We start from the raw sequence: 19,459 nt of genomic DNA on the forward strand, positions 1-19,459 counted from the left end.
CCACCGCCTCCAATTTTCAGACCAAAGAGGCCACCAGGTCCTCAGCTGGCCATGACCTCTAAGTACAGCCCCATGCAACTTTTTCAGCTGTTTTTCACCTCGGCAGTTGTTGATTCCCTGGTGTTGAACACTAATAAGTACGGAGCTAAGAAGCAGGAAGGCAAGAAAGAGACATGGAAGCCCATTTCCAGGTCAGATCTTTTTTGTTTCATGTCAATGGTCATGTACATGGGTGTTGTGAAGCTAAAAACCCTGAAGGACTACTGGAAAACTGCTCCCCTCTATCAACTGCCTTTCCCATCCACTGTCATATCATGCAAAAGGTTTCTGACAATCTCAGGGGCGCTTCATATCAGTGACCCAGAAGTTGATAAGGACAACGAGACGAAGCGAGGCACGGCGAGGTTTGATAAGCTCTGCAAAATTAAACCTCTCTACCTCGACATCATTGAGGCCTGCAAAACCTATTTTCAGCCTGCCCAGAACCTTTCCATAGATGAGAGGATGGTAGCCTCAAAGGCCAGAAATGGCCTAAAACACTACATGCATAACAAACCGACTAAATGGGGTTACAAACTGTTTGTTTTGGCCGATTCTGCGTGTGCATACACATGCAATTTTTTTATCTATGAGGGGAAGAACAGTTGTGCGACTGGTAAGAGACTTAGCTATGACTCCGTTATGCAGTTATTAGATTTTCAGCTGCTAGGGAAGGGCTACAAACTGTTTGTGAATAACTTTTACACAAGCCCTACCCTGTTCACAGACCTGAGGAAGCTGGAGATGTGGGCCTGTGGCACCATTCAGACCAACAGAGTGGGCTTTCCGAAAACCAGGGTGAACGACATGCCTAAGCAGGCTGAGCGGGGTACCATGAGATGGATCCGTGAAGATGGCCTGCTGTTTGTGAAGTGGATGGACACCAGAGAGGTGGCGATGTGCTCCACTATCCACAAGTCCTTCAGTGGTGATCACGTCGTCAGGCGTGTGAAGGACGCTACAGGGGCATGGACCACCAAAAATGTCCCCATTCCTGCAGCCATCAAGGACTACAACAAGAGCATGGGAGGTGTGGACCTGTCAGATGCGCTGATAGGATACTACAATGTTCTCCACAAGACAATGAAATGGTACAAGACATTTTTCTATCATTTCATTGACATTGCTGTGGTGAATGCCTTCATCCTCCAGAAGGAAATGGCCAAGAGCTGTGGACAGCCCCCCATCTCACAGCTAGCCTTCAGAGAGCTGCTCATCCAGGAGCTTGCTAGCTACAGCAAGTCCACTGTAGCACCTTCTGTCCCCTCTACGTCTGTCCCCTCTGCTCCAACTAGTAGTGTTCACCTGCCCAGATTCATCTCTGCAGACATGAATGTGCCTCGGGGCAAAAAGGGCACAGTAGGGAGACGTTATTGTGTTCTGTGTCACATGAAATGCCCCATCATCTGCACCAGCTGTTCAGTAACCCTCTGCTTTACAGCAGAAAGAGACTGCTATTGGGCATGGCATCAGAAGAACAATATTGTGTAGAGGACTGAGGGTCTTCACAATATTGTACATTATACATTGAATGTGCGTAAATAGTTACCCTTGTTATTTTAAATTTTTTCAAATGTTCATATTTTTGGGGAGGGGGGGGGGAAATATGTTAGAATGGCATTCGAGTGTTTTGTATATAGTAATTTACTTCAAAATGTATCATTGTACCAATTCGGCCCCTTGGGTACATTTGGGCAACATGTGTGGGACACCTAGGTGACTATATACTCAATGTCATGTAGCTCACTCATTCCTGAAGATATCTTTCTGAAACTTTTTTCAAATACTGTTGCCATCTTATGTTCTCCATTCAAACCACCCCCAGCATCCTATCTGTATGTTTGGATGTTCTTGTTTCAGTTGAAAGATGATGCAGCAACAATAAAAACAGAAAACGTATGTTTATTTCCTTGTATTTTCTTCTACCAGATCTATGGTGTTATATTCTCCTGCATTCAATTCACATTTACACAAACTTCAGAGTGTTTTCTTTCAAATGGTACCAAGACTATGCATATCCTTGCTTCTGGGCCAGAGCTACAGGCAGTTAGATTAGGGTATGTCTTCAGGTGGAAATTGCACAAAGTAACCCAAAGAGGTTTTTAATAAGGTAAGGTAGGTTGAAAGGTTAGGTCAGTTGGTTGGTAGGGTCTGTCAGCTGACAGACAGAGAAGATACATAATAAAGGAGAGACTGAGTAAGAAAGTGATCAGAGTAACCATAGCAACAGAGGACATGGTGTCAGCAGCAGCTCTCTAGAAAACCTCAAATGTTGCATCACTTCCGGTGGGCCTCAGAGAGACACATCTAGATGGCCTCAAATCTTCCCTTGGACAGATGTAAATGAGCTGTTGGCTAAATCTGGTGCTACGCATCACTTCTGAGACCATTGAAATCAGTAGACATGAAAATTACCAGCACTCTGACTCTGTCCTGCACCAGGAGAGTCTAATGGAGGGTAATCTAGAGAGAGAAAGATTTGTCCATTGCATGAACAGTTACAATTGATTTCCTCCAACATTACAGCATTTAATCTCACAGCACATTAGTTGTAATGTCTGAGATGAGGGATTCATCATACCTGCTCTTGATGAAGAGTGACCACTGATATCTTCAGATGTCAGGATGTTGTAGAGAGGTTTGGGAGGGTTGTGAAGGTGTTTGTTGGGGATGTTGTAGGGTTGTGAAAGTGTGTTCTCTATGTTGATCATCGGAACTCGTTTGAAGGTAACCTATACACACACATGGAAGTACGGAGGTAGTTTTGTGCCCCCCAAAATAAGGGGTTAAATATATGTAAAACAATATAAAATATTACCTGAGCTTTCTTATATTGCCTAGATATAGGACAGACACTTCAAAACCTTATTACGTAAAACAAATATATGTATTTTTTTCCAGTTATTAAATGTGTTTTTCAATGCATTTCTATGGGCAATATTAGTAAAGCCCAAATTCAATATTTGATTTAAATATATATATATATAAATATATATTCAGTACCAGTCAAAAGTTTGGACACACCTACTCATTGCAGGGTTTTTCTTTATTTTAACTTTTCTCTACATTACCAAGAGTGCAAAGCTGTCATCAAGGCAAAGGGTGGCTACTTTGAAGACTCTCAAACATAAAATACATTTAGATTTGTTTAACACTTTTTTTGTTACTACATGATTCTATAAAATAAAATCTCTGGAATGAGTAGGTGTGTCCAAACTTTTGACTGGTACTGTATATATATATAAATAAATCAATTAAATATTGAATTTGGGCTTTACTAATATTGCCCATAGAAATGCATTGAAAACACGTTTAATAACTGGATTTTTCTTTTTTTTTAAGGACTAAGGTTTTGAAGTGTCCAAACTTTTGACTGGTATTACACATATATATATATATATATACCTAAAGGGGTCCTAGAATTAAACATCAAACAGCTAAATAATCCACAGTATGGCCATCTTAAAACAATTCCAACCAATAAAATACAGCTAAATTTGGAGAGGACAGCATTCGGAAATCCAGATTTTGTTACGTTACAGCCTTATTCTAAAATGGATTCAATTAAGTTTTTCCGTCATCACAATAACCCATAATGACATCACAATAACCCATAATGACATCACAATAACCCATAATGACATCACAATAACCCATAATGACATCACTATAACCCATAATGACAAAGCAAAAACATGTTTTTAGGAATTTGAACTGAAATACTATATTTACATAAATATTCAGACCCTTTACTCGGTACTTTGTTGAAGCACCTTTGGCAGTGATTACAGCCTCAAGTCTTCTTGGGTATGACAACACAAGCTTGGCACACCTGTATTTGTGTAGCTTCTCCCATTCTTCTCTGCAGATCCTCTCAAACTCTGTCAGGTTGGATTGGGAATGTTGCTGCACAGCTATTTTCAGGTCTCTCCAGAGATTTTCAATCAGGTTTAAGTCTGGGCTCTGGCTGGGCCACTCAAGGACATTCAGAGACTTGTCCTGAAGTCACTCCTGTGTTATCTTGGCTGTGTGCTTAGGGTCGTTGTCCTGTTGGAAGGTGAACCTTCGCCCCCAGTTTGAGGTCCTGAGATCTCTGGAGCAGGTTTTCATCAAGGATCTCTCTGTACTTTTCTCTGTTCATCTTTGCCTCAATTGTGACTAGTCTTCCAGTCCCTGCCGCTGAAAAACATCCTCACAGCATAATTCTGCAACCACCATGCTTCACCGTAGGGAGGGTGCCAGGTTTCCTCCAGACGTCACACTTGGCATTCAGGCCATTGTACAATCTTGATTTCATCAGAACAGAGAATCCTGTTCCTCATGGTCTGAGAATCTTTTGGGTGCCTTTTGGCAAACTCTAAGTGGGCTGTCATGTGCCTTTTACTGAGGAGTGGCTTCCGTCTGGCCACTCTACCATAAAGGCCGGACTGGCAGAGTGCTGCAGAGGTGGTTGTCCTTCTGGAAGGTTCTCCCATCTTCACAGAGATGACCAGCCTTTCAAAGCACTTCATGGCTACATACGTGCGTGACATGGGTCGGTAGTCATTTAGGTAGGTTACCTTGGTGTTCTTGGGCACAGGGACTATGGTGGTCTGCTTGAAACATGTTGGTATTACAGACAGGGAGAGGTTGAACATGTCAGTGAAGAGAGTTTCCAGTTGGTCAGCGCATGCTCTGAGTACACGTCCTGGTAATCCGTCTGGGGCCTGCGTTGTGATCTGAGGACCCATGCCAAACCTTTTCAGTCTCCTGAGGGGGAATAGGGTTTGTCGTGCCCACTTTATATAGCCAAATTATTTTTCACTCAGGAAGCTCCGGTAAACAGTGGTTGTTGTGCACTGCTGCCACTACCATGCCTGGAGTCCATTTTGACTTTGTTGATAGCGAGCTGTGTTTGCTAGCGGTAGCTGTGTTAGCGAGCTGTGTTAGCGAGCTGTGTTAGCGAGCTGTGTTAGCTAGAGTTGTTACTACTACTACTTCAAGGTCTCAGAGCAAGTGACGTCACCGATTGAAACGCTATTTAGCGCGCACCGCTAACTAAGCTAGCTGTTTCACATCCGTTACACTAGCTGTGTTAGCTAGCCGCGTTAGCTACCCGTCCGGCTAAAGACGTAGCAGCTAGCTGGCTACTGATCAACCTATTGTGTGTATTGAACATTTGTATTAGACTGGACAGCTTGCTAACTAGCTACCGATCAACCTATTGTGTGTATTGAACATTCATATTGGACAGCCTAACCTATAGAGTAGCACCACCACCCATCAGCCCATTCTCTTCTTGAAGTCAAAGCAACAGTGTATTGTTGCTATAGGAGTTTATGATTAATAATCCTATTTATTTCAAGCCACACTAAAATGTCACCATACTTTTCATTTAAAGCCCCACTATGTAAGACATACATCATCAGAGTGGGCCTCCCATTTAAATGTAAACAATGGAGCAAATGCATCACATGTGAACATCACTTGATTATCAGAGGAGTGTATTATGACATCAGATAGAACTACTCAGACATTCCAAATATCACTTGATTATCGGAGGGGTGTTTTATGACATCAGATAGAACTGCTCAGACATTCCAAATCAGGCTTCTTACATATCATGAAGGTGGATATTGATCCAACCATTTCCAAAGTAATGACCGGGCTGATGGAAACAGGATATGCCTGTATACTTTTCTAAATGCCGACAGACGGTTTGTTACTTCGTTTGACATGGTGGGGTCTTTTTGTGTCAGTAAAAATGTATAAACGAGAAATAGCGGCATTAATCCTTTATGCGCAAATATTGATTTAATAACGATCATATCTTAGTTAACTTGGAGTCACGCGATGATATATTGTGTGGTCCTCCCACTACGATTTGGGAAACCATGCAGTTTATTAGGCTACAGATTAAATAAATGATGAACTTCACAGGGTGGTGAAAGTGCATGTGTTGAGCTTGATGCTCCTTTCCAATACATTTTGATGGTCTTCTTCTGGTGACATTATGATGATTGATGCTTGGTTGCCATTTCACAAATAAAATAATGTCGCTCTTATCCATAATAATCTCATCATGTAGGTAGCCTACCAGAACTGTATCTTTGAGCTGTTGGCTACAGTGCACGGGACAAGAGGACTTTTGCTATATAACTCAACGATTTTTCAAAACCCTCAGTAGAGTTGAAAATGCAATGGAAACCCATTGAACTTGCATTTTTCATTCAGTTCATGGGAATTCAATAGGAAAACATTTTTTCCGTGCACTACGTCATCACGCAGACTTTTATCCGCAATAAATCTGTTTGATGCAAACATTTCCGGTGGGAAAATGCGTATATTGTTTTATGCAGATTTGAGAATATTCACATGAAAATCTGTCGCAAATTGCATGGAAATTTAGCTACTAATGTGGATATTGATCCAACACCTGCCGCGTATTCAAACCAGCCCACTTGGCAAAGACCTCAGTTCAACATTCAGTTTCTCGTTAAATTTCTTTGAAACGGATTTAGGTTGCCAGTTGTGTGAAAATTGATAAAAAAATACCTTATATAAATCCAATCCGTTTTCCACATTGATCACATACACATGGTTAGCAGATGTTATTGGTCACATACACATGGTTAGCAGATGTTATTGGTCACATACACATGGTTAGCAGATGTTATTGGTCACGTACACATGGTTAGCAGATGTTATTGTGAGTGTAGTGAAATGCTTCTGAAACACAGCAGCTAAGATGCAATAGATAGTGAAGAATAGATAGTGAAGGATACATTATTTACAGTTGAAGCTAAAGATTACATACACTTAGGTTGGAGTCATTAAAACTCATTTTTCAACCACTCCACACATTTCTTGTTAACAAACTATAGTTTTGGCAAGTCGGTTAGGACATCTGTGTTAATGACACAAGTCATTTTTTCAACAATTGTTTACAGACAGATTATTTCACAATCCCAATGGGTCAGATGTTTACATACACTAAATTGACTGTGCCTTGAAACAGCCTTGGAAAATTCCAGAAAATTATGTCATAGCTTTCGTAGCTTCTGATAGGCTAATTGACATCATTTGAGTCAATTGGAAGAGCACCTGTGTATGTATTTCAAGACCTACCTTGAAACTCAGTGCCTCTTTACTTGATATCATGGGAAAATAAATACAAATCTGCCAAGATCTCAGAAAAGAATGGTAGACCTCCACAAGTCTGGTTCATCCTTGGGAGCGATTTCCAAACGCCTGAAGGCGTCCTCTGGTCTGATGAAACAAAAATAGTATAGTTTGGCCATAATGACCATCGTTATGTTCGGAGGAAAAAGGGGGATGCTTGCAAGCCGAAGAACACCATCCCCACCGTGAAGCACACAGATGGCAGCATCATGTTGTGGGGGTGCTTCGCTGGAGGAAGGACTGGGGCACTTCACAAAATAGATGGCATCATGAGGATGGAAAATTATGTGGATATATTGGAAAGTGGAATGAGGAACTCTTCATTGAGACAATCATGAAACAGCAATCTGTGGGTGAGTTGTAGTGGATATTATAATATAAGGATCTGCTGGAGTCCAAGTCAAACCAAGTTTCTTTATTTCTGAGCTCAGAGAGAACAACAGAGTTTGGTATTTGGTATTTTACTAGGATCCCCATTAGCTGTTGCAAAAGCAGCAGCTACCCCTCCTGCGGTCAACACAAAACATGACACAATTGTCACGTCTCTCGTCGGTGGGCATGGACCAAAGCGCAGCGTGGGAAGTGTTCATGAATTTTATTTAATCAAAAAACATTCGAACAGAATAACAAAGAGAAGAACGAACAGTTCTGTAAGACAAATCAACTATACAGAAAACAACTACCCAAAAAACACAGGTGGAAAAAGGCTGCCTAAGTATGATTCACAATTAGAGACAACGATAGACAGCTGTCCCTGATTGAGAACCATACTCGGCCAAAACAAAGAAATACAAAAACACATAAAAAGGAACATAGAATGCCCACCCGAGTCACACCCTGGCCTAATCAAAATAGAGAATAGAAGCTTCTCTATGGCCAGGGCGTGACAGCCGCTCTGTTCTGTGCCAGCTGCAGCTTTACTAGGTCTTTCCTTGCAGCACTGGACCACACGACTGGACAATAATCAAGACTAGACAAAACTAGAGCCTGCAGAACTTGCTTTGTGGAGAGTAGTGTCAAAAAAGCAGAGCATCTCTTTATTATGGCTAGACCTCTCCCCATTTTTACAACCATTGAATCTATATGTTTTGACCATGACAGTTTACAATCTAAGGTAATGCCAAGTAATTTAGTCTCCTCAACTTGTTCAACAGACACACAATTCATTACCAGATTCAGCAGAGGTCTAGAATTTAAGGAATGATTTGGACCAAATACAATGCTCTTAGTTTTAAAGATGTTCAGGACCAGTTTATTACTGGCCACGCATTCCAAAACAGACTGCAACTCTTTGTTAAGGGTTTCAGTGACCTCATTAGCTGTGGTTGCTGATGCTTATATAGTTGAATCATCAGCATACATGGACACACATGCTTTGCTTAATGCCAGTGGCAGGCCATTGGTAAAAATAGAAAAGAGTAGAGGGCCTAGAGAGCTGCCCTGCGGTACATCACACTTCATATGTTTGGCATTAGAGAAGCTTCCATTAAAAACCCTCTGAGTTCTATTAGATAGATAGCTCTGAATCCACATTATGGCAGAGGTTGAAAAGCCATAGCACAAACATTTTTAAACAACAGGTTATGGTCAATAATATCAAAGGCTGTACTGTAATCTAACAATAGAGCTCCCACAATCTTCTTGTTATCAATTTCTCTCAACCAATCATCAGTCATTTGTGTCAGTGCAGCACATGTTGAGTGCCCGTCTCTATAAGCATGCTGAAAGTCGGTTGTTCTTTTGTTTACAGAGAAATAGCATTAGATTTGGTCAAACACATTTTTTTTACAACAGGTTGCTAAGAGCTGGCTGCCAGCTTATAGGTCTGCTGTTAGAACCAGTAAAGGCCGCTTTACCACTCTTGGGTAGTGGAATTACTTTGGCTTCCCTCCAGGCCTGAGGACAGACTTTCCTCTAGGCTCATATTAAAAATATGTCAGATAGGAGTGGCTATAGAGTCAGCTACTGTCCTCAGTAGCTTTCCATCTAAGTTGTCAATGCCAGGAGGTTTGTCATTATTGATCGATAACAATTGTTCCACCTCTCCCACACTAACTTTACAAAATTCAAAACTTGCACTGCTTTTCTTTCATTGTTTTTTTACAAGTTTTTTTCCATCATTCTTTATATCATTGATCTTGGCTTCATAATAAAACATATTATTTTTGTTGAGTTTGGTCACATCATTTCTCAATTTGCAGTAAAACAGCCAGCCAGATGTGCAGCCAGACTTATTCACTACTCATTTTGCCCCATCTCGTTCAAACATACTGTTTTTAAATTCCTCATCAATCCATGGAACCTCAACAGTTCTAACAGTCAATTTCTTAACAGGTACATGTTTATCAATAATTGGAAGAAGCAATTTCATCTGGTAAAAACAGGTAAACACATTATACGGGAGACAACGGGAGCACTGTGTATGTTCTCAGATGAGTTGTAAGAAACATTAGATGTGAAATATCAATATACACGCTAAGAGAAGTCATTTCTCTCCTGTGTGGATTCTCTAATGACGTTTAAGTGATTGTTATGAGTAATATGTTTTCCCAAAATCTAATCTTCTGTAAGCCTTCTCCTCTGTGTCATGTTCTTTCAGGCTTCCTAAATGGGCAAATGCTTTGCACCCTGGGAGGAGTGGTAATGCATCTCCCCTCTGTGTATTTTCTCATGTTGGTTCAGTCTGTTTTTCCGGTTAAAACTCCTTCCACACTGGGAGCAGTGGTGAGGCTTCTCCCCTGTGTGCATCCTCTCATGAGCTTTCAGGTGTCCTTTCTGGTTAAACATCTTTCCACACTGGGAGCAGTGGTAAGGCTTCTCCCCTGTGTGTATTCTCTCATGAGCTTTCAGGTGTCCTTTCTGGTTAAACATCTTTCCACACTGGGAGCAGTGGTAAGGCTTCTCCCCTGTGTGAAATCTCTCATGCTGTTTCAGCTCCTCTGACTGGTAGAAACACTTTCCACACTGGGAGCAGTGGTAAGGCTTCTCCCCTGTGTGTATCCTCTCATGTTTTTTCAGATCCCCTGACCTGTTGAAACGCTTCCCACACTGGGAGCAGTGGTAAGGCTTCTCCCCTGTGTGTATTCTCTCGTGTTTCTTCAGATCCCCTGACTGGTTGAAACTCTTTTCACACTGGGAGCAGTGGTAAGGCTTCTCCCCTGTGTGTATTCTCTCATGCCGTTTCAGGTTCCCTAAATTGTTAAAACTCTTCCCACACTGGGAGCAGTGGTAAGGCTTCTCCCCTGTGTGTATTCTCTCGTGCTTTATCAGGTTCCCTAAAACGTTAAAACTCTTTCCACACTGGGAGCAGTGGTAAGGCTTCTCTCCTGTGTGTATTCTCTCGTGCTTTATCAGGTTCCCTAAATCGTTAAAACCCTTTCCACACTGGGAGCACTGGTGTCGTCTTGCTGGTTTGGACGTCCCTGGCTCTGGTTCCTCTGAGTCTGGTCTTTCTCCTGCCAAAGACAGTGTTTTTAAAAATAGAGACCCGAATGAAATCTCCACATGATAAAACAACAGTGCTACGAGAGTAAATCCTAATCAGATCTCTCAACCTGAGGCCAAACCAATGTAGAGCTTCCTGTTTTACAAGTCAGAACACAAAAAACTAAACAGTTCTAGCACACTGAAGACACAGATTCCAATCCAGCATGTGGTTCTAAATATATAACTTTAATAGCTGTATGATACAGAATGTGACCTACACACTTCCTTAAACATAAAATAACTAAAGAAGTAATTTTGTGTAATAGTGTTTACATCGAAGACACAAAGCACACCAGTAACATTTGCCCGTTGTCGATAGGGTGGACACTGAGAAAAATTTGCTTTGATGGGTACTCTCTCATCTGTGTCTATGGGACAATTGATTCATGACTTATTGATAAAAACCTACAGCCGGGTTGGGGGGGTAAAACAACACCAGGTGTAGATGACCACAGCATGAACCCAGGACGGCTTGTGATGCCCCCCGATCAGCATGGGAGGGGTGGAACCAGCCCTATCTAAGCATTTATAAGAGCTCTGTTTTTCATTCAAGGTTAAGCTCTCAGCAACACACTCAAGAGTGTGGGGTCAACAGCTTCATTATTGCAATAATTAATCAATATTAAATAATGATGATTGTTTGAAGAAATGACAAAGTCTCTCTCAGTATACATGAATTTCCATGACAACGCCCGCTGTGATAATTTATTTTATTTAGACGTTCACAAACTTCGTACATTTTGACCATCACAAATGTCATGATATTTTGTGTAAAGTAAAAATAATTTTGGGGTAGATGTTGCTAAAAAATATAAAACAACATGTGAAGTGTTGGTCCCATGTTTCATGAAATAAAAGACCCCAGAATTTTTCCATAAGCTCAGCTTATTTCTCAAAAAATGTTGTGCACAAATTTGTTTGCATCCCTGTTAGTTAACATTTATTCTCTGCCAAGATAATCCATCCACCTGACAGGTGTGGCATATCAAGAAGCTGATTGAACAGCTTGATTATTACACAGGTGCACCTTGTGCTGGGGAGAATAAAATGCCACTTTAAATGTGCAGTTTTGTCACACAACACAATGCCACAGATGTCTCAAGTTGAGGGAGCGTGCAATTGGCATGCTGACTGCAGGAATATTCACTAGAGCTGTTACCAGATAATTGAATGTTCAATTCTCTACCAGAAGCCGTCTCCAATGTCGTTTTAGAGAATGTGGCAGGATATCCAACTGGCCTCACAACCACAGACCACATTTAACGACGCCAGACCAGGATAGAAAACACTGAAGTTTCTAAAACTGTTTGAATGATGCCTGTGAGTATAACAGAACTCATATGGCAGGCAAAACCATGAGAAGAAATCCAAACAGAAAGTGAGAAGTCGAATTTCAAAACAGTGCCTATTTAAATCCCTGATAGTTATGGATGTGCTTGCACTTCCTATGGCTTCCACTAGATGTCACCGTCTTTAGAACCTGTTTTGAGGATTCTACTATAAAGGAGGGGCTCATAGGAGCTATTTGAGTGAGTGGTCTGGCAGAGTGCCTTGGTCTTGTGACGCGTGGTCATGACAGAGTTAGCTCTCGTTCCATTGCTTTTCTACAGACAATGGAATTCTCCGGTTGGAACATTATTGAACTTTTAAGATAAAAACATCCTAAAGATTGATTCTATACATCGTTTGATATGTTTATACGACCAGTAATCTAACTTTTTGGAATTTGTCCGATCTTTCCACTGCAAGTTGCACGCGCGTTTCGATTTGTTTACCAAACGCTAACAAAAGGAGGTATTATGGACATAAATGATGAACTTTATCGAACAAATCAAACATTGATTGTGGAACTGGGATTCCTGGGAGTGCATTCTGATTAAGATCATCAAAGGTAATTAATATTTATAATGATATTTCTGACTAATGTTGACTGCGCAACATGGTGGATATTTCTTTGGCTGGTTTGGGCTCTGAGCTCCGTACTCAGATTATTGCATGGTATGCTTTTTCCGTAAAGTTTTTTTGAAATCTGACACAGCGGTTGGTTGCATTAAGGAGAAGTTTATCTAAAGTTCCATGCATAACACTTGTATTTTCATCAACATTTATAACGAGTATTTCTGTAAATTGATGTGGCATGTTTTGTAACTACTGAACATAACACGACAATGTAAAATGAGATTTTTTGGATATTAATATGCACTTTATCGAACAAAACATACATGTATTGTGGAACATGAAGTCCTGTGAGTGTCATCTGATGAAGATCATCAAAGGTTAGTGATACATTTTTATCCGTATTTGTGCTTTTTGTGACTCCTCTTTGGCTGGAAAAATTTCAGGTGTTTTCTGTGACTTGGTGATGACCTAACATAATCGTTTGTGGAGCTTTCGCTGTAAAGCATTTTTGAAATCAGACACTGTGGCTGGATTAACGAGACTTTTATCTTTAAAATGGTGCCTAATGCTTGAATGTTTGAGAAATTTGATTTATGAGATTTCTGTTGATTTGTATTTGGCGCCCTGCAATTTCATTGGCTGTTGTTGGCAGAACCCCGTTCCCATACAGGTTAAGACTCCATAATGTTTCATCATTAGATGCTACAGGCCTCCTTTAAGACTCCATAATGTTTCATCATTAGATGCTACAGTCCTCCTTTAAGACTCCATAATGTTTCATCATTAGGTGCTACAGTCCTCCTTTAAGACTCCATAATGTTCATCATTAGATACTACTGGCCTCCTTTAAGACTCCATAATGTTTCATCATCAGATGCTACAGTCCTCCTTTAAGACTCCATGTTTAGAATGTGTCTGGAAGCGCTACTCTATTCTACTCTCATCCTTTCAGTTTTAATAATATTTAATAATAATGTTATAACAGGTAATAACTAACTTTAATAACTAGGGTCAATACCTGCCTGGCGCTCCAACAAAATATTTCTTTACCCCCCTCTAACAATACCGCTACAGAATTAGCATAGTAGGCCATGTAATTTAAGGTAATCTGAAATATTTAGGACTGACTTATTCCTTGCCACCCATTCTGAAACTCACTGCAGCTCTTTGTAAGTGTTGCTGTCATTTCAGTTTCCGTGGCAGCTGACGTGTACAGTGTTGAGTCATCCGCATACAGACACACTGGCTTTACTCAAATGTCGTTGGCATGTCGTTGGTAAAGATTGAAAGGTCATCATTTTTAAGGAAAAGTTTTTGTAAAACAAGCAGCTTACATTGGATCATCTTGAAACTCTCTCTCTAAAGCAAACTTTTATCAAGGTTTTATATGGTCTATTGGTTCCTCTCTAAAGCTAACTTTTATCAAGGTTTTATATGGTCTATTGGTTCCTCTCTTTTCATTGGTAGAATCCTTTTCAGTGTTATGATATTCATAACATCCATATCCACCAGTCTATCTTCCTGTCAACTAACAGAAGTCTGCTGGTTGTCCTGGTAACAGATACCAGTGGGCAGATCTATTTAATTTGTTCAAACTGAACTACAGCACTTACTTTGATGAGTTAAATCTGATCCTTTCTTCTCTTCTCCTCCTCTCACAGTTCCACTCAGCCCCGTTGTTTTCCTGCAGTCCACCAGCAGCACAGACAACCTCTTCATACCCAGCAGTAAGGCGCTACCGGGAGAGGCACGACACGGGGACTGCAGCAGGGAGGAAGGGCTAGCATTGTCCTGGTAACCATAAAGAGGGGACACAGACACATATCATTATGGATGCTGATGCCACTGTTGTCATGAAGTGCTTTAAAGAAATCCAGCCCAGACCCCGATAGAGCAAGCTGTATGCTAGACCAAACCAAGCTGTACCATCTGGTGTTCTGATCTGGAGAGACTCTTCTCTGCCTCGTCAGCATCAGGTGGTTGTTGAGGCTCCCCAGAGGATCCACGATAGTCACGTCTCTCTCCTGTGTGAACGAGAACAGCAAACAGACGGTAAACTTATGACCGTCTATTACAATCAAGAGGCATGAATATGTCTAAAATGGCCACTTCCATCATGATTTTGTAAAATATTGTTTGTGTTGCAAATGTAAAGGGTCATTTCCACAAAATGGGTGCCTTTACATCCCTTTGATATTTTAAGTAGATTTTAAAAGCCTGTTATACTAGATGAGGTGAACTTTAATGTAGACCACATGGAGAATGAGAATTCAATACATCGAAGTCCCAAAAACATATGACCAATGGCAGATTGTCCCTTAAACAATTCCCACAATACTGAACGACATATTCAAGTGTTGAACTGAAGTAGAATGCCCCTTTAAAACAATACATTATTTCAAGAACTACATAGTGTCCCTGTTTTTAAGACAGTACTCACTGGTGGTAGTCTGATCTTCAGCCTCCTCCGCTTTCACTCCCAAAACGTCTTCCTCCTTTTTTATTGAGATAGCCTCCTCTTCCTCTTTTACTCTAAAAGGTTCTTCCTCTTCTTTCACTACATTCTCTTCTTTCAATGTTATGGCATCTTCCTCGTTTTTGATTCTGAAAGCTTCTACCTTCTCCACTTCCACTTTGACAACCTCTTTCCCATCTTCCTCTTTCACTGTAATATCATCCTCTTCTGCTTTCAATGTGATAGCGTCCTCTTCCTCCCTTTTCATCCTGAAAGCTTCTTCCTCTCCTTTCACCAGAGCTTCTTTCTCGGTCCAGCTTTGTGAGCTCATGCTCCGGTCGATTAGCCTAATGCAGTATCAATTTAGTAACACATTTGCTAATTTAACGAGCAAATGACGTTAAAATGAACTAGTAGATGGGTAAATATAATTATATTCAAAACACTAAGAGTAATATACACAAGATTGGTCTAAAGAGCTTCAAAAACTAAACTTTATGTTCGCTAGCAAAGCAACACGTTCGTTGAATCAGAAGCCCTTTGTCGCTGTTGAAGAAGTCTCCAGTTCCGTCCACTAGATTATACGTCACGCAAATAGCATCAACTGAAAGACTCATATTGCTCTCTGCTGACTGGAGTGGGTAACGCAGTTTGGAAAAATATTAATAACAATGTTTATTCTGGCAAGCCATGTCATGCGAAGAAATTTAAAAAGAAACAGATGTTATGTTTTCTCTTACTTCTTACAGGCAATACTTTACTCCAGGGCTGACCTGCCCGTTAGACAGGATTAGGTGACAGATGAAAGAGTATACGATTTTTGTCATTGTTATTCTGAACCCACTGCCTGCAAGCCATTGTTAAATTAGCCTCAGTGATTTGTATTTTCCTTCAACTTTCTGAAGAGGAAACAGCCAGGAAATGCCCCTGTCTGAGTGCATTTGTCTACCACTATGTGTAGCTGTTAGCAATGATACTAATGACAACTATCTTCTGGTTGATGGAAAAGCTTTCCCACAAATCTTGTCAATTAAATGTTAACTACAAAGTAGTCTATTCTGCCTACCTGGCAGAATGATACCATGACTATTAGCATCAATCCAGTGATTTGTTCAGCAGACTCTGCAATCACATGTGTGCTACAGAGACACCACTAACCAAACAAGGCTCTTGCTGGTGTCACTTCAATTAAAGGGTATCTACACATAAAAATGAACATGTCTTAGATTTTTCTCAGACTTCAAACGTGTTCTCCTGATGTGGTTTAAGTATTGTTGTGGACTTAGAACATCCAATGTTGTTGTTTTCTATTAACAGTGTGATTTAGAGACAAAAACAGACAAACAGGGACAAATCAGAAACCTGGAAAAACTAAACAAAGAAAATGGAATTAGGTTCAATAAAACGCATTAGATAGAGATGTTATATATAGATAGAGATGTTATAGAGCCATAAATATTCTATACATTTTCTCTCATTACTGTATTATCTAGGGATAGTGTAGAGTAACAGCTGTATCCTGAAGTGACCTTTAACCTCCCTGCTCCTCAATACTTCTTCCACTGGATCAAAGCTTCAGCCAAGTAGGATACATGATAGTGGCAACACATGGAGGTGGGTTGGATATAGTCATGGTAGGATACAATGAGCAGCAAGATGTTCTTTACCATTCGGCCATCAGATTTGCCACCAATGCTGCTTATAGGACACATCACTGCACTCTATACTCCTCTGTAAACTGGTCATCTCTGTATACCAGCCGCAAGACCCACTGGTTTAATGCTTATTTATAAAACCCTCTTAGGCCTCACTCACCCCTATCTAAGATAACTACTGCAGCCCTCATCCTCCACATACAACACCCATTCTGCCAGTCACATTCTGTTAAAGGTCCCCAAAGCACACACATCCCTGGGTCGCTCCTCTTTTCAGTTCGCTGCAGCTAGCGATGGGAACAAGCTGCAGGAAACCCTCAAACTGGACAGTTTTATCTCCATCTCTTCATTCAAGGACTCAATCATGTATTTAATATTACATAGTAAACTTTAACAATTGTAATATGTATGTTTAAATGACTGTACTAAATTTCTCTCTCTCTTTCTCTCTCCCTCTTTCTCTCCCCTTGGATGGGAATGTTAAGGGTTAAGAAGTTGTGAATCTAGGGGGCCCTTGCACACAGGGGAACTACATGGACACAAAATAATTACCAACCTGGCCCCCCAGGTGTCTTTGAAAACATCTGTTTCACTAACGACCTAAACAGATCATTTAAAAAAAATAGTTATAGGGGGGGGGGGATGTTCGGGGGATGTCTCAGTCTTTGAAAGGGTCATTGTACTCTTTAACTATGCTTCCTTTACTGATGACCTAAACAGATCACTTTTGACCTTTAAAAAATAGTTGTCAGCTATCCAGATATAATGGTCAAGAGGTCGTGAACCTAGAGGGACCCTTGAACACATGTTGTGTTTAGGTACATATGTTTTCGGTTTATGAAGGAATAAATGATTGAGAGGATATAGACCACAAAATAAAAGATAACTGTATTCTTTAACGATGTGCCCTTCACTAATGACTTAAACAGATCATTTTACCCCATGAATGGGGCTACATCAGGGGCCTTCAATGCTGCAGAAATGTTTTGGTACCCTTCCCCAGATCTGTGCCTCAACACAATCCTGTCTCGGAGCACTATGGACAATTCCTTCCACCTCATGGCTAGGTTCTTGCTCTGACGTGCACTGTCAACTGTGGAACCTTATATAGACACGTGTGTGCCTTTCCAAATCATGTCCAATCAATTGAATTTACCACAGGTGGACTCCAATTAAATTATAGAAACATCTCAAGGATGATCAATGGAAACAGGATGCACCTGAGCTCAATTTCGAGTCTCATTCAGCAAAGGGTCTGAATACTTAGGTAAATAATTTTGTGTTTAATACATTTGCAAAACATTTATAAAAAAGCTTGTTTCCGCTTTGTCATTATGGGGTATTGTGATGTCATTATGGGGTATTGTGATGTCATTATGGGGTATTGTGATGTCATTATGGGGTATTGTGATGTCATTATGGGGTATTTTGTGTAGATTGTTGAGGAAATTGTTTTATTTAATCCATTTTAGAATAAGACTGTAACGTAACAAAATGTGCAAAAAGTCAAGGGGTCTGAATACTTTCCAAAGAAACTGTACGTGATTGAGAAGAGAGCATCATTGCTATATTCTAATTAAAATCATTGACCCATCGTAACGACATTCATAGGAGGAAGGTGAGGACCAAGGTGCAGCGTGGTACATGTTCATATTATTTATTTGAAACTGAACACTAAAATGCAAAACAACAAAGAGAACAACTGAAACAGTTCTGTCAGGTGCAGATACACAAAAACAGAAAGCAACAACCCACAACTAACAGTGGGAAAACAGGCTACCTAAGTATGGTTCTCAATCAGAAACAACGAAACAGAGACAGCTGTCCCTGATTGAGAACCATACCCGGCCAACACATAGAAATACAAAACCTAGACATGCAAACATAGAATGCCCACCCACATCACACCCTGAACAAACTAAACAAAACAATCTACGGGCATGACACCCATAAGAGAACACATGACCAAAGCCAGGCATGACCCATATAGAATTAAAACAACATTATTCTTAATGAGAAATATAATCTAGTAAACAAATGTTTGCATAACCAAAGACATGAAAACTGGTGGGAACATTGTATTTAGCTAGGATTTCATGAGGCCAGGAAGGTCATTGAGACATCAGTTAATGTTGCTAGTTTAGGGATGAAGATAGTGAAGGTTCATCAATGTTAAAGATGTTTTTTAATTTGACGTGGAAACAACGTTTATTCAACCAGTGGGAGGCTTGTAAATGACCCCAGGAAAGTAAAACAAAGAAGTCTTCATTGAGACAATGATAAATAGCAATCCGTGGAAGAGTTGAGGTGGATATTATAAAATAAGGATCTGCTGGAGTCCAAGTCAAACCAAGATTCTTTATTTCTGAGATCAGAGAGAATAACAGAGTTTGGTATTTTATTAGGATGCCCATTAGATGTTGTAAAAGCAGCAGCTACTCTTCCTGGGGTCCACACAGAACATGACACATAATAAAGCACATCAATAGACAAGAACAGCTCAAGGACAGAACTACATACATTTTGTAAATGGCACACGTAGCCTACATATCAATGCATACACACAAACTTATATGGTATTAAAGTTAAGGGACATCAGCCTGGGCGGGGTGATCCTCAGTAGGGGATAAAAAGGGAAAACATCATCTTTTGAACTGAGTGTCTTGCTTGCAAATTGCTGTAAGTGTAAACTCTGGGTTGCAATCCGTACTAAGGATCCAATCCAAACTAACCTCTGATCAAAGAAGTTTTCCTGTGGTCTCTT

The 19,459-nt window shown here is 40.5% G+C and overlaps 1 protein-coding gene across 1 annotated transcript in view; it reads right to left on the reverse strand.

Annotated features, from left to right (window-relative positions):
* Positions 1-19,459, reverse strand: part of LOC139370044 (zinc finger protein 345-like) — a 637,497-nt gene that overhangs the window by 559,028 nt on the left and 59,010 nt on the right. Inside the window, exon 6 of the mRNA XM_071109346.1 lies at positions 9,873-10,603. Within this exon, the coding sequence (XP_070965447.1) occupies positions 9,873-10,603 (731 nt within the window). The remainder of the gene's footprint in view (positions 1-9,872; positions 10,604-19,459) is intronic.

This window comes from Oncorhynchus clarkii, chromosome 17, assembly GCF_045791955.1.
Source record: "Oncorhynchus clarkii lewisi isolate Uvic-CL-2024 chromosome 17, UVic_Ocla_1.0, whole genome shotgun sequence".
Taxonomy (NCBI): Eukaryota; Metazoa; Chordata; class Actinopteri; order Salmoniformes; family Salmonidae; genus Oncorhynchus; species Oncorhynchus clarkii.